We start from the raw sequence: 14,873 nt of genomic DNA, 5'->3' as shown, positions 1-14,873 counted from the left end.
CTTGTTAAGCTCCCTATAGTCTAGCACCGGCCGTTTTTTCGACTTGTTATGCTGGACTACTGCCATCAAGGGTATTAGACCCTTGGGAGGCCCAAGCTTGTCCTCAGGGTAGGGGATTAACCAGCCATCTTGGATCCACGCCTTTAGTTCCCTTTCGTATTCTGCTCGGGCCTCACTGGGTATAGGGTACTCTGCAACCCCATTCTTGAGTTTAGTCGGTGCCCTTCCCTCGGTCCACTTCCTTGCGAGAGTCGTAGTCCACTGTAAAATCCGGCCGATCGATGTGGAGCGCTGCACACACTGGGGCCTCCAGGAATCGCACTTTTCCATCCCGATGAATTGCGACTCCCCCCAGCGCCTTGATGGCATCGTATCCGAGCAACAGGTCAAACCCCAGGAGATTTCCTTGGGTCACGAGCACATTGATTTTAGTGGCTGCACCGGTGTCCGTGTAGACCTTGACAGTTCCAGCTCCACAGCATGTCTGGGTCTCGCCTCCTATCGTGGTAACTTTGATCTTTCTCTTAGTCCAACTTGGACACAGCCTGGCGCTCACTATAGTATGCGAACAGCCTGAGTCGAGAAGTGCTGAGCAGGGTATCCTGTTTACGTAGACGGTCATCACTGGTTGCGCCTTGTTCAAATTTTGCTCGGGGAGCAGGGCGGTGCTGACGTTCTCTCCCCTGATACGTTTCCCGCACAATTTTGGGCTAGATGCCCCAAACCGCCACAATTAAAACAGCGCACACACCCCCTGCTGGTGCAATTCCTTGCAAAATGTCCGCGTCGGCCGCAGCGAAAACATTTCCCATTGCTTGCAGGGTTCTGATTCGGAATCTCCCGAGTGCCAATCTGGCCTGTCTGTGTCGCCATCACAACTGGTTCCCCCAGGTCCTCCTCATCTTTGATGGTAAAGCAATTCAATAACCAGTAAACACTGGTTCTGCACGGAATCCAACTAGCAAGGTACCTAGACGGACGCGAACGGTTACTCAGAACGGACCCAACAGTAAGATATGCTCACACCCACACGGCACGAGAAACAACACGATTCCCGACCAAGTTTATCATCGCTCTCCCAACGTCTTTCAATCACCCACTTTTATGGCCGTTGCAGGCCGGCTAAATTTGCATATTGCGAGAATTCATGTGACTTTGCGAGATATCATCCTTTACAAAAGACGGCGGCCGCCATCTTGATCTTTCTTTCTCTATTTTCGGTCGGTGACGCCAAGCCAGCCCCGAGGTAAGTCTTTCCTTTTCGTCCGTCTCTCTTACGCACCTACACAACACACGGGCGCTTGTCTCCTGGATGCACATTACATTCGTAACCACCTTGAAGTACTTTTTTCAAAGTGTCTGAAAAATATTGTCGAGCCTCTGTAGTCCTTTATGCCATACCTATCAAAGGTCTTTGATATGTCAAGAGCAATTGCCCTAGAAAGGAAGCCTCTGTCGAGATTCACTAATTCTATGAGATATAACTGTTAGCACATCTGCTGTAGATCTAGCAGAATTGAAACCGTATTGCATGTCACTAAGAAGGTTACTTTTGCAGAGGTGGTTGACTACTTCCTCAATATGGATTCCAGGAACTTAGTTATGACACACAGGAGACATTGGTCTGTACCGAGATGACCAATCACCTGAATTCTTAAGTACAGGGCATACTGATGAGATTTTCCAAGTGTTGGGAATCAATTCTCATTAAGGCAACGCTTAAACAGTTTTCTAAGTATGGGAACTAGTTCTGGTTGAAGCTTTTTTAACACTATAATTGGAATGGCGTCAGGGCCAGTTGCTTTACTGGAATTAAGGCTTTTGATTAGCTTGGAGACATCATGCACAAATATTTGTATGTTGCATGTTTTCTGATACAGGAGAAAATGGGGGGGGGGCTTGGTTGTATAGGGTAGAATTAGCTGCAAACTTCTTGGCAAATAGTTTGGCTTTGTCTGATGCTGACGAGATTACCTCAGATCCTTTGATTGCTGGGATAGAGCACATGCTTCTGATCAGGATTCTGTTTGCTATTTACCAAAACTGGTGGGAATCAAGCCGCTGCTCAGTTACTTTGGACTTAATAAACTGGGAATACAACTCTCTCGCGTTCTTTATTACTCTTTTACAGTGGTTGCTGGCAGTCGTGAAAGCAGCTTTAGTCTCAGTACATCTATGTTTAAGATGAGAACATTAGTGTGAACAAGTTTTAACCAATGTAACCTCTGCTAAAACATAAAGAATACCATTTAAGATGAGAACATTAATGTGAACAATACCATTTAAGATGCGAATCCAAATATTATTTAACATTTTTAATTATTGGTGCGTTCTTACTACTTGTAATTGGTTTAACATTCACCTTCGAACAGTTGGGCTGATTCCATCCAGACAATTTGCTGTGTCCCAAACAAATTCTGACAATGTGCGACGGTATCAGATACAAAAAAAAATTAGATCTAAAAACATTCTCTTCCCTAAGGAGGAGCTGGTTTACTGATTATGTATTATTTTTTTATTTTTTTAAATAATAAAATTGACACAAAAAAAAAAAAAAAAAATGCAAGTTTAATAGTTACAAAAATACAAAAAAGAAACAATAACTGTTGTTAAAGATGCTTTTCTGATAATCCCAAGAAGAGTGTATACTTTGATTAACCTTTTGTAGACTCTTTGGAACAGTTTTATACTGGCTTTTGCTTTGAGAAAATGGATATTTTGCAGTCAAAATATCAAGTTGGGGTTTAATAGGCTTTTTTTTTTATAACAAAAACAGTTTATGTGATTATGTGAAACAAATGAATAAATCACAAGCAAATTTTATATTTCTTTATTGAGAAAAAAGAAATGAAAAGTCAATTACTAAAATGAAGATAAAGTAGCTTTTAAACATATGAAAGAAGTTTATGAAGATTTTGCCAATTTTTCATCTTGATACTGGTAATGAAGATCCAACACATCCGTTTGGGAAACTTTCACCCAACCAGTTTCTTTCATGTGATACACTGAAAAAAGAGGAAAAATACATTATTTAATTTGTGTAATTTATAATACCAATATATATATATATATATTGTTATAATTTATAAGTACATATATATTTTTTAATTTAAAAAATAAAATGTATTAAATTAAAAAGCATATTTTTTTTTTTATTTAAAAGAACAAAAAACATTTTTATTTTAAAAAAAAAACTATATTTAATAAAATATATATACTTTGGATTTTTTTTTACATAAAATATATTTTGTTTTTTAAATAAAAAATATATACTCTTTGGTTTTTCTAATAAAAATATACCTTTTGGTTTTTAATAAAAAATAAAGTTTTTATTTTTTAGAAAAAATTGTAATGCAACCTCAAACACTCACATGTCTACACATTTTGTCAAGTTTGGTGTTTTAACAATAATAAAACCAAATGGTGCAACACAACTGATTTCATTTAAAAATACAAAAAGTATATATTTTTTATTAAAAACACAAAAGTATATATTTTTTATTAAAAACACAAAAGTATATATTTTTTATTAAAAACACAAAAGTATATATTTTTTATTAAAAATACAAAAGTATATATTTTTTATTAAAAATACAAAAGTATATATTTTTATAAAAAAATTAAAAATAAGTATTTTATTAATTAAAAACAAGTACACTTTTTAATTAAAAAACAAAAATATACATTTTTTATCAAAAAAAAATAAAACTACACATTTTTTTATTAAACAGCAATTAATTGTAACAAAAATATTCTTTTGATGTGTCCATTCAACATGCACATTTATAATGAAAATATGAAAATGCTATTTTAAATTGAAGGTTGATGGTTATCCATATATATAAAAGCGAAAATGTATGTATGTATGTGTGTGTGTATGTTTGAATGTCTGCTAAAAACTTTCGACAGACGCAACGAAAAATCACAAACTCGGGATCACATCGAAGCTCCATCCTTTGCAACAAAAACGGTCCTCTCGTGACAATGACCGATTCTACGCATGCGTCAGATGACGTCGTAACCTGATTTACTTTAAATAGTTGAAAAACCGAAGATATTTCATGTACGTCGCGGTAGCTCAGTTGTTTAAGGCCTTGGTTCATCATCTAAACGTTTTGCGTTCGAATCGTGGTGTAAGATGGTTTTTTTTTTTTTTTTCCGATTTTTTAAATGTAAATATTGAACCAGTGTTATTTAAGCAATTTTTCACGTAACGTTCGTTTTTCTACCTTTTTTTTTTTTTTTTTTTTTTTTTTTACACTTTGCTTATTCTTAGTGACACCCCAAAAACACCCGGGTACCCACCGATTTTTTAAATTTTAATATCAAAACAGGCTTTTTTCACATGTTCGTTTTTCTCTTTTCATCGTTCGTTTGCCTTACGTTAGTTTTTTTGTTGTTTGATCGCCGCATAACTGGCTTCCGCAACTTGACGTTGTCGCACCTGCTAATTTCGATTTATAAACGTCAATTCATCTGTTCCCGTGGTCAAGATGTTTAGGCCGCAGGGGTGTTTTTTCCATTTCCTTTCCACCTCCGCGTCAAATGGTCGGAGTTCAAGCCTACCTTTATACTAAAACTATTTTTTTCTTTTACACCTCCAAACAACCGGCCAACGTTTTTTTTTAACAGGGTTGTTTTAATCTAATCCACCCCCACCCCACACCTCCAAACACCCGGGCAACGCCGGTACCCGCGCTAGTCTATTATATAAATCTCACCTGTCTGTTTAAATGTATGTCTGTATGTATGTCTGCCTAAAACTTTTGACAGAGGCGATGGATTTTCACAAGATCAGTATCATTTTGAAGCTCGACCCTTCGGACAATAAATATTGAAAAATTAGCTAAAAACATTAATTCCTTCACCCTCAATTGGGCACTTTTCTACAAGGAGGGGGGGGGGTCGCTTTTTTACGCCAGTATTTTTAAAAGTCATCTCCTCTTTGATTGACTAGCTTTAATATAAACCTTCGCCACTTCTAGTTTGGTGATGGACGTCACATTTTTTTTCACGTTCTTTTCCTCCTTCACAGTATGGGTTCGAGCCTGTCTGCCTACTACCACTTTTTTTTTTTTTTTTCAACATACACCTCAAAATCACCCGGGCAACACCGGACATTCACGCTAGTTAATTAATCAATGAGTTGGAATTCAGGAACAGACCGTTTAGGATAAAATCAGTTGTGTTGCACCATTTGGTTTTGTAATTGTTAAAACACTAAACTTTACAAAATGTGTAGACACGTGAGTATTTTGAGGTAATTTATTACAATTTTTCCTATAGTGATTAAATATTTGCTATTTTGGTTTAAAGATTAACTAGTAAATGAGTAAAAAAAATGTCTAGTTGTTTTACATATTTGGGGGGGGGGAAGAAAAAGAAAAGATTTTTTTTTCAAACAAATTAAAAATAAAAAGTACTTACAATTAACAACACCACCACTGAATGCATCTCTATGTGTTGCATGATAAATCGATCTCTTTGCAAGATCATAAGCTTCCTCATCAGTTAAATCGTAACGATAACCAGTGTCCAACACACCATAGGCATGAGTTGAACCAGAACCTACAGAAATTACATCGTTGGACATTCTTTCACCATTGCTGTCAACATAATAAAGACCAGGTCCCTAGAAAAATAAGACAGCAAATTAAAAAATACTAATAACAATTTCCAAAATAACCTATTACCTAAAAAGTCAAAAGATGAAATATAGAAAGACAGGTGTGTAGTATTTGCCAGCATATAAACTTATAGTCTGAATGAAATTTGTTTTCCATTTCAATAACCATGCATGCAAATTTAATTTATATGAGCAAAGAAAAGGCTTAAACATAATAACTGATAATAAAGAAATGGAAGAATAATCATTTATGCAAATTTAATTTTTATAAGTAAAGAAAGAAAGCTTAATCTTAATAACTGATAAAAAAAAAATTAAAAGAAAAATTTCTTTCACTTAATAAATGCACAAAAAAATTATTCCCTCAATAAATTAATATATGAAAACAGATTCTCGATTTACAAATTCAGGAGAGATATAACAGATTAGTTGATTTTAGTTTTTGTAAAACTTACATCTGGAGAGAATTTTTTTTTTTTTTTTTGTAAAACTTTACTTGCATATTTGTTCATTACGTAAAATTGAACTTGTATATTTGTTTATTAATGTTTTACTGCGATTAGTTGTTTCAATTTTGACAGGGCGACTACATGTGAGACCATCTTAGTAGCCTGTCAAGGCCATGTTCATCAGTTAGTTGATCAATTCATCTCCCTATCTGCACCAAACCATAACCTGCGTTTCTCACAAACTGAAATCTCATCAACTGTTGAATATTAAAAACTGTCCATAAACTGTAACAAAATTCACTCCTAAAACTGTGCGGAAACTAACTCTAAATATATCCATCTCATTTTCAGTCTTTTGTCCCAGTTACTGCCACACCTTGATTAACCATCATATTTTCGAATGCATTTGTGTGTTTGGTGAACCCCCTTCCCCACTCCCACTCTCTACTAACCTTACATCTTATACTTTTCTTCGGCTAATTAACTTATTTTCTCTTTTTGTTCATAGTTTTTCCTTTTTTACACTTCGAAACACTTGGAGTAATAGGGGGGGGGTCCAATAGTATCAACAATAGAAAATTAATTATTACCGATATAAATTACTTATTACTCCCCAGGGCAACACAATGTAACCTTGCTAGTTAATAAGATAAAAACTTTTCTTCAGTTACATGGTTCATACATTCTACAGAATTGTTTTGATATCTTCTTGATCGGTTGTGTAAATTTAAATTCATTATTTTATTCAAAATTCACTGTTCTGAAATATTAAAACACGTGAAGAATAGCTAAACTCTAAAACTGCAGTTCAACTGTTCAAATAATCCACATTTATTGTTACAAAATTCTGTGTAAAAAAATATCACATTCTTTGTACCTAAACTGTGTTTAATGTCTGCGGTCTAGATTTGGTTCAGTTTCACAACTCATTTCAATAAAGTTTTTTTTTTAATTTATTTATGAGTGTGAGTGAGAGTGAGAAACAGATTGAGAGAATGAAACTTCAAGAAAAATGTATGAGTCAAACTGAAAAAAAATTAACTAAAGACGTCTACATGAAATAAAATTGTAGTGTAAGTAAAACAATAAGAAAAACCTTATCAAGGCTTTATTCAATTGACTTGTACATAATTTAACTGAGGCAAGAGGTCAAAAGAATATATACAAGAATAAAAAAGGTGTATTTAAATAAATCACGTTCATATAATCACATGAGCAAAAATTATGTTTTTAATGAAACTTGACAAAAATCAACCCTAAAACATGAGGTGAGATAAATATTTCACCTAAAAATTTTATTCAGACTTCTGAGATAAAGTTATAGGAAAAACAAAATATTTATTTATACAGACATGAATGGTAGGAGACGAACAAACACAAGTGAAAGTGTATATATATATATTCCTAATAACTTTTTTTGAAGGCGATTTGTTTTAAACTAACATTTTTCCATTAAAAGACGAATAATATAAAGGACGTCCCATAAGTAACATCTCTTACTTTTTATTCTGCCCGAATCGATCAGAAGGGATTGCAAATTGCATTGTTATGATGACTGAACTTCTGCATTTATGACACAAACGTTTCATCTTTCTGTTGCAGATATTGACAGTGTAAGATTCTAAGAAGAAACCCTGTCATGGATGTGCATCAGAACCATTGAATTCCTCCATACAGAAAAAATTGACCTAATCAATATTCACTGGTGCCTGTTGAACGTTTACAAAGCCAATGCAGTTGATGTCTGCAAAGTTATGAGATGGGTTCATCCGTTTCAGAGTAGCAAGAGAGATGCAAATGACAGAGTATGCTCTGGAAGCCAATGTACAGCCACCATGTCATCGCTGGCAAAAGCGAATTTAGAATGGTGGTGATTATGTAGAAAAATAAATTCTGGAGCATGAAAGGTCACTAATTTTGATGAGACCACTCTGTCTTCGTAGCTTTTCAACTTTTTTTTTCATTAAAAAAGTGGACGCATTACTTTTGGAACGACTCTTGTATATAGTACTATGTACTACTTGGTAATAGAAAAGATTGGAGAGGGTAAAAGTACATTTTGATAAAAATAAAGTTTACTCACTCGTTTATCCCATCCACAAATCATTGTTCCCTGGAAAAAAAAAAAAAATTTTTTTTTTAGAGAAGAAAGAAAAAAAAAAAAACATTTGGTTGCAACTTCTACTCCAAATGAAAATAGTTGCTTTGATTTCTTTAAAGCAGAAAAATTCAGGGGAAGCAACCCAATAATGGAAATGTAACCAGTAAAGAAAAGAGTTGCTTCCCCTCACTTATGGATCGTTTTGTTTATTTTTGTTAAATCAATTCAGAGCCTCATCAATTTAATTCTTAGATATGTCCATGCAGTCCGTTTGTTACACTTAAAGTATTTTAATGATTAATGCGTACATCGAATAGACGTATCTTTCATTTTTATTTTAAACTACCCATTTTTGTTTCTTGAAAAGTTAATTATTATGGTATGGGTATTTAGTTCTCTCCCACCGCAAGAACTGACACTAGGGTTGAAAAGTGAGATTGAAACAGAAGAGCCCTCTGACTATAAAAAGATTGTGAAGCTCCGTCGGTATTCCCAGTAAGGCACCTCAGGCGATGAGCAATAAGGCCCTTCTCAAAGAGAGAAGGTAATTCGTAGGCATTACACCATAATCTAGTACGTAATTCCTGTTTTCTTTTTGAGATTTTTTTTTTTTTTCAAAATGACAGACAAGAATCACTCTTTGAATGCTCATAAAATTTGATTTTCTTATTTAAAAACAAAGCTACTTGTCAATTCATACGATTTTTTGAAATATGATATTTTCGTTTTATCACAGATATGTATATCATACAGATTTTTCTTTAATATGAGGGAATTCTGAACAAGACCAGTAGTTAATGATTATACAAGATTATTTGTGGCACTATTATAATAGAAGTAGATGGAAGTAAATTCTTTATTGAAAATACCACTGAGGACAATGGCAAACAGGTCATTGGATGCTGGAAGTTATTGACAAAAAGAATGGTTGTTTGTTAACTGAAGTAGTAGATAGGAAAAGGGAAACTGTTGCTAATGATCAAATAGTGGATTTTATTTGGACAAGGATTTTTAGCGACGGCTGCCAAACATACAATACCAGCATCTCTGACATAAGTGATGGCATTTACAGTCATGCAACAGTCAGAAATTTTATGGATCCCACAGATCCCGTGATAAATACCCAACTTAAAGAAAACATGGCAGAGGGCCAGGAGGAAACTGCACCATCAATTTTGGACAAATGATGTACTGTTTTTTTCACACACACACACATATATATATATATATATATATATATATATACACACACACACTCTCTTATCCACCTAAACAAGGCATAATACCACTGGAAACATAGCTGACAATATCTTATATTTCTACAAAGCCACCATTCACCCATACATAGATTATTGTTGTCTCATCTGGGCTAAAGAAACTAATCTAACAAGCTTCAGTTCTAGCAATCTAATGCTGAATGCTTGTGCTTTTTTTTACAAGTGCTTCAATGAAATGTGCTCTGATGACCTTACCACCCTCGTGCACCCTCAGTGTAAATACACCTGATCAACCTGACAATCAGCTAAATCCCATCATTTCACTGTGGAGGTCCCTAGGTACCAGAGGGCTGTTTACTAGTTTATTTCCTCAAACTGCTAGCCTATGGAATTCCCTCTTTGCTTCCAAAGTGTATCAACATTTGAAATTTTAAAGTTTAGAAATTTAAACATAATGTAAACAAATATCTTGCTGAACAACTCCTCACTTAAGATGCTACACAGTTCACATGGCTCCATGTCACGTAACAAATTAATTGAAATCAACAAATTGACCTTTGGGTAATTAAAAAATTTAATAGGGGAATAAATTTAAGAATTATGTTTTTTTTATTTATAATAAATCTATCTATATATCTATAAAAGTGAAAATGTCTGCGTGTCTGTCTGTCTGTCTACATTTCCCTACTAAATAACTGTCAATTTGCGGTCTACAGACTCGAAATTTGACATAAGGAGTATTGAGATTTGGGAAAATGTTTTTAATAAGGTTTCAACAAGAAATTTTGCTATTAAGGGGGTCAAAGTTACACGATTTGACCTTTGAAAACTCTACCAAACTCCTCCGCCAATTTTGGGTCTAAACACTTAAAATTTTAGATATAGGTTACATGGACATGGATCTAACTTTATAATTTGATTTGAGCCCAAAACAATAAAAGCTAAGGGGTCAGAATTGGCTGGCAAGAGGTCAAAGTTTACAGAGTTGACCATTGCAGACTCTACTAAACTCCTCCAATTTTGGATCTAAACATTTGAAATTTTAGATGTAGGTACTTGGACATGGGTAAAAAATTTTAATTTGGGACCAAAACAATAACTGTTAAGGGGCCAAAATTGGGGTCAAATTTTTTTTTAAATTTGATGTCTGCAGGCTCTACCAACTTTTCTCTATGGTAGTTAAGGAAGCCTATTATATAGAAAGGCATTACCATACATATTAACACTTTTTAATACATATGCACATAAAGTCATGAACAGTACATAGGCCCTGAGCAAAGCTGGGCAGAACTGCAAGTAAATTATACATTTCAAGAGAATTTATAAAAATTTTAATTTCTAAACATGTTTCCAACATTAAAATGCATGTTTATACTTTTGTTTTAAAAAAGAAAATACATAATTAGCAATCAACAGGGATCATACTTGAATGATTTACAATTATATAAGTGATGTTTTTGTACTTGAAATTCCATAATATATATTTTTGCTAACACATTAATTGCTTTTATTGAAGTTTTTTGTGATAATTTTTGTATAAGAAAAATTGGATAACAAATGTGCAGCATTTGGTTGTTTCATTGCAAATGATGAAAACAGTGCAAAAGCTTCTACATTTTCTTTTCATTTTAAAAATCTTATCGAAAAATGGATAAAATTTATTAATCAAAATTATTGATTCGCTACAAAAAATTCAGTTCTTTGCATCAAAGCATTTAGAGGATAATTATATTTTGAGAAGAAAAACAAAGGAGGCTATGAATTCCGAAAACAAGTATAGGCCACCACAGCAAAAATCATACTCATGTTATTTTATTCCTCAAAGCCTTCTCTATCACATACTAGAGTAGTTATGGTCAAATTTGGGTCAAAACATACGCAAAAATTGTAAAGGTATTGTCACTGACCAGTCTCACAATTTGAAGACACAACCCAATAAATGCCATACCCAAGCATGTGTGGATGAGGGAGGTGAGGCTAGTTGATCTAGTGGCTTGAAGTATAACATCAAGCGCCCATCAGCCAATGAGACGACAAAGATTTTCCACCAATCACGGACATCCAATGTCTTATCATTGTGTTTACCACATTACGATTGCTGCAGAAAGTTACTTGCTGTGATTTTAATCACTTTTTTAGTGTTTTTCCAACGTTTATTGAAAAATGAGTGGCACTGAAAGTATTAATGAGCACTTAGGATCATCACGAAGCAGGAAACTAATGCTAAGACTGAAGAAATGGGGGAAAAAAAACAATTGCAAAAATGAAGAGGAACCTCATCCAGGAGTATATTAAACGTCATTCTAGTGAAACAATTGCTGCACATACAATAGGATCACCTTGCAGTGACAAGTACTTGAAAAAGTGGATTGGCCAGTTATAGAAAAGATCTTTAATGAATTCTGGATAGTACAACATACAAAATCCAAAAGTTAATCAGGTTTCAATGAAGCAACATCATAAAGCTAAGGCCCAGTCCGGACAGTAAACTACCAGTATACTATTGTTCTCAAGCATACCAGCGATCAGGTATGCAAGAAAAGGTTACCGTCTATTAATTGCTTCAAACCTGATAGAGTAGACAACAAGTTTGAAAAAAAAAATGTCTCCATGTGGAATGCCAGAAGCAGACAAATACAATAAATCGCAATCAGCACACATGATCAGAGGTACTGTTAACAATCAACATGTTCCAAAACACATTAAAAGTATGTTAACTGTATCCAGCTATTACACCAGGGCAAAATCCCCACACAGATCATACCTCGACTCGAGATTTAACGTTGCCAAACTTTACATCATGTACATTGATTGGATGGCTCAAGAACATCCAAATGAAGACAAGGCTGAGAGTTAGTATCGTCATGTGTTGAATAGGTGCTACAAATATCAGTTTCCAGCCACTAAAAACAAACAGCTGTTCAACTTGTGATCATGATAAAGACAGCAGAAGAGGCAACTGATGACAGGAGGAAGCAAGAATAAGATGAAAAACTTAATCATGAGAAAAGCTGCAAAAGAACAGAGGATAGTGAAGGAATGTGCATGTTATTTGTATTGATCTGCAGCAAACTCTGATAATAGCAATGATTGTTGTGTCTTACATGCACAAAATGTGGATGTTCAACCTTTGCATTCATGACATGAAAGCAATCAAATCTAAATTTGACGTCCTGATACAGCTTGTCAAGAAAAATGCTCACATTTAATTTTTTTTTTGAATGACGCAGTCATTTTAAATGATAAAAATTGATTTCTACAAAAGATTATCTGATTGGATTGAGTTTTGGACACAAATTTCCAAAAAGCTTTAGTTATAACTTTGAGAAGGCTATGCATATGCAAGAACTTTTAGATGAAGGGTATCAGTTTATTTTCACATGTAGTTTCAAAGTTTCTCAATTGAAAATATATTTTCTCAATAACAGATGAGCGATGGTAGATTTTTGCTGAGTTTTCAAGAAGTATTGAGAGAACATTGACCTGTTGACCTTTAAAAAAAAATATCAACTTTTGGGAAAAAGACTTCACGCTAGTCCAAAAGAATGACAAAGTTCTTAATATTTTGGCCCTGCATGAATTAGAAATAAATAAGCTCTCTTTGTCACCAGACAACAAAGAAGTAGCATTTATATGTCTGGATATATCAGAAAAAATTAATTAAACATTTCAATGTGAAATATGAAATAGGTTCCCTCATCATGGTAGGCAATGATACTGATGAGGAATACTTTGACTTTATTTAATTATCTTGACAAAATATATGTCAGTTTTGGGTCAAAGATTGAATAATTTTTTCTAAATTTTAGCAATGCTGATCAAAAACATACTGACTTTCTGACAATTTTGTAGTTTTGGACTTTTGGTTGGTTCGTTGGTTGTTTTTGTTTTACAGTATATCAACCCTTTTCAGGTTATTTAATGCCGAATCCAAAGATTTTGAAGAAAATTTTTTTAATAGAATATATTTGTTGTTTTCAAGTTGGTTTCTATTTAACCTATAGTTGGAACCCTAACAGGTACTACCACTCCAGGTTAGAGTGGACCTGGGAGCAATGGCAATTAAAGGGTGGCTCCACATTCCCCAAAGCCTGCAAGCTGAGGCCTCACCACTGGATATAATTTAAGGTCATATCCAGGACCCTTTTACTTGGACTTACAAAAATACACACAGCCAATTGGCCTTTATATAATAAATACACACACACACACACACACACACACAGTGGCTGTCTCTATATATAGATGAACCATGATATGTTTTATTTTAATGAATGTCATCCTTTTGCTACTTCAGGATTTCTAACAAAAGATTTCTTCTTGTTGTCTTCAATTTGTTGTTGCAAATGACGCCATCACATTGTGAACAAAGACAAGATATAGTTTATGTACAGGAAGAAAAACATCTGGACAATTTATGAAAATTGGAATATAGATAGTAGAAATCCTCAGAATTCTAATGACTTGGACTTAGGAATTCCTTTGTCCTGATAGTAACGTATAAGCACGGCTACCGAGAGAGTTGGCCAGTGAATATGACAGCATGATGTCATTACCAGATCAACATGTATGTAAAGGTGCCTAAATTTTCCTTTGTTCAATCACGTGGCTATAAAAAATATTTTTCGTTGCCTTAGATTGTGGCTGTGGTGAAACATGCATGTTTTTTTTCACCTCAAGAGAAAAAACAATTCTCTATTTGGATAAGTATCTATATATTAATACGCTTGTAACTATATCTATCTATGTGTGTCACACTTTCCGGCAAATTTGATTGGTTGAGAAGATTTTATTCTGGAATAGCGGATTACACATTAAACGAACGCTCAAGGCAGAGATCAGGGTTGCCAGGTTGGCTTCATTTTAAAAGTAGTTTGGCCATCAGAATTTCTGTTTGGCTTTATTTTTCCAAATTTGTCCCTTTTCTGAAGGAACGCTCAAGGCAGAGAGAGAGCGAGAGATAGATAGATAGATAGAGAGAAAGAGAGTCTTCGTTAATTAAAAATATTTTAAAATCTGTTTCCACAGTTATTTACTAAATGTTTATATTTGAAAGTCAACAACTTCAATATAGTCAATTTTTCTGTAGTTTTCAATTTGGCTTTCTGTTGGCCTTTTTTACTTAAAAAAAATGTGCCTGCGCTTTTGGATTTGGCCTTTTTGGCTTTTTTTTCTGAAAAAATTTGGCTTCGAATAATTATTATTGTCTGCCAACCCTGGCAGAGAGAGAAAAAATGGAACCCTCAAGGGAGAGAGAGAAAAAAACAAAAGAAACAAAAAACCGTGAAATTTACACGGGTCCACCTAGATCCGCCAAAAACCGTGCCGGTGGAGATAATTTAACCACACATGTAAATATATACCTTTCTCCTATTAAAACTTTTTTTTCATGAAATTTACTGTAGTAGTAGTAGTACAAATATATTGCGAAACCATCATTCTCTCTCTGTCTCTCTCTTAAATATAAACAACGCCTAGAG

General features: G+C 34.2%; 1 protein-coding gene across 1 annotated transcript in view; it reads right to left on the bottom strand.

Moving 5' to 3' along the window:
* Positions 1 to 2,814: 2,814 nt before the first annotated feature.
* Positions 2,815 to 14,873, bottom strand: part of LOC145254904 (proteasome subunit beta type-5-like) — a 33,269-nt gene continuing 21,210 nt past the window's right edge. The window contains exons 5-7 of the mRNA XM_080113845.1: positions 8,159 to 8,188; positions 5,428 to 5,632; positions 2,815 to 3,005 (exon numbers count right to left, since the gene is read on the bottom strand). Of these exons, the coding sequence (XP_079969971.1) occupies positions 2,905 to 3,005; positions 5,428 to 5,632; positions 8,159 to 8,188 (336 nt within the window). The 3' untranslated portion in view covers positions 2,815 to 2,904. The remainder of the gene's footprint in view (positions 3,006 to 5,427; positions 5,633 to 8,158; positions 8,189 to 14,873) is intronic.

The sequence above is a fragment of the Euprymna scolopes genome, chromosome 30 (assembly GCF_053919585.1).
Source record: "Euprymna scolopes isolate OS-2025 chromosome 30, ASM5391958v1, whole genome shotgun sequence".
In the NCBI taxonomy this organism is placed as follows: domain Eukaryota; kingdom Metazoa; phylum Mollusca; class Cephalopoda; order Sepiida; family Sepiolidae; genus Euprymna; species Euprymna scolopes.
This window is presented reverse-complemented; position numbering and strand designations above follow the sequence as displayed.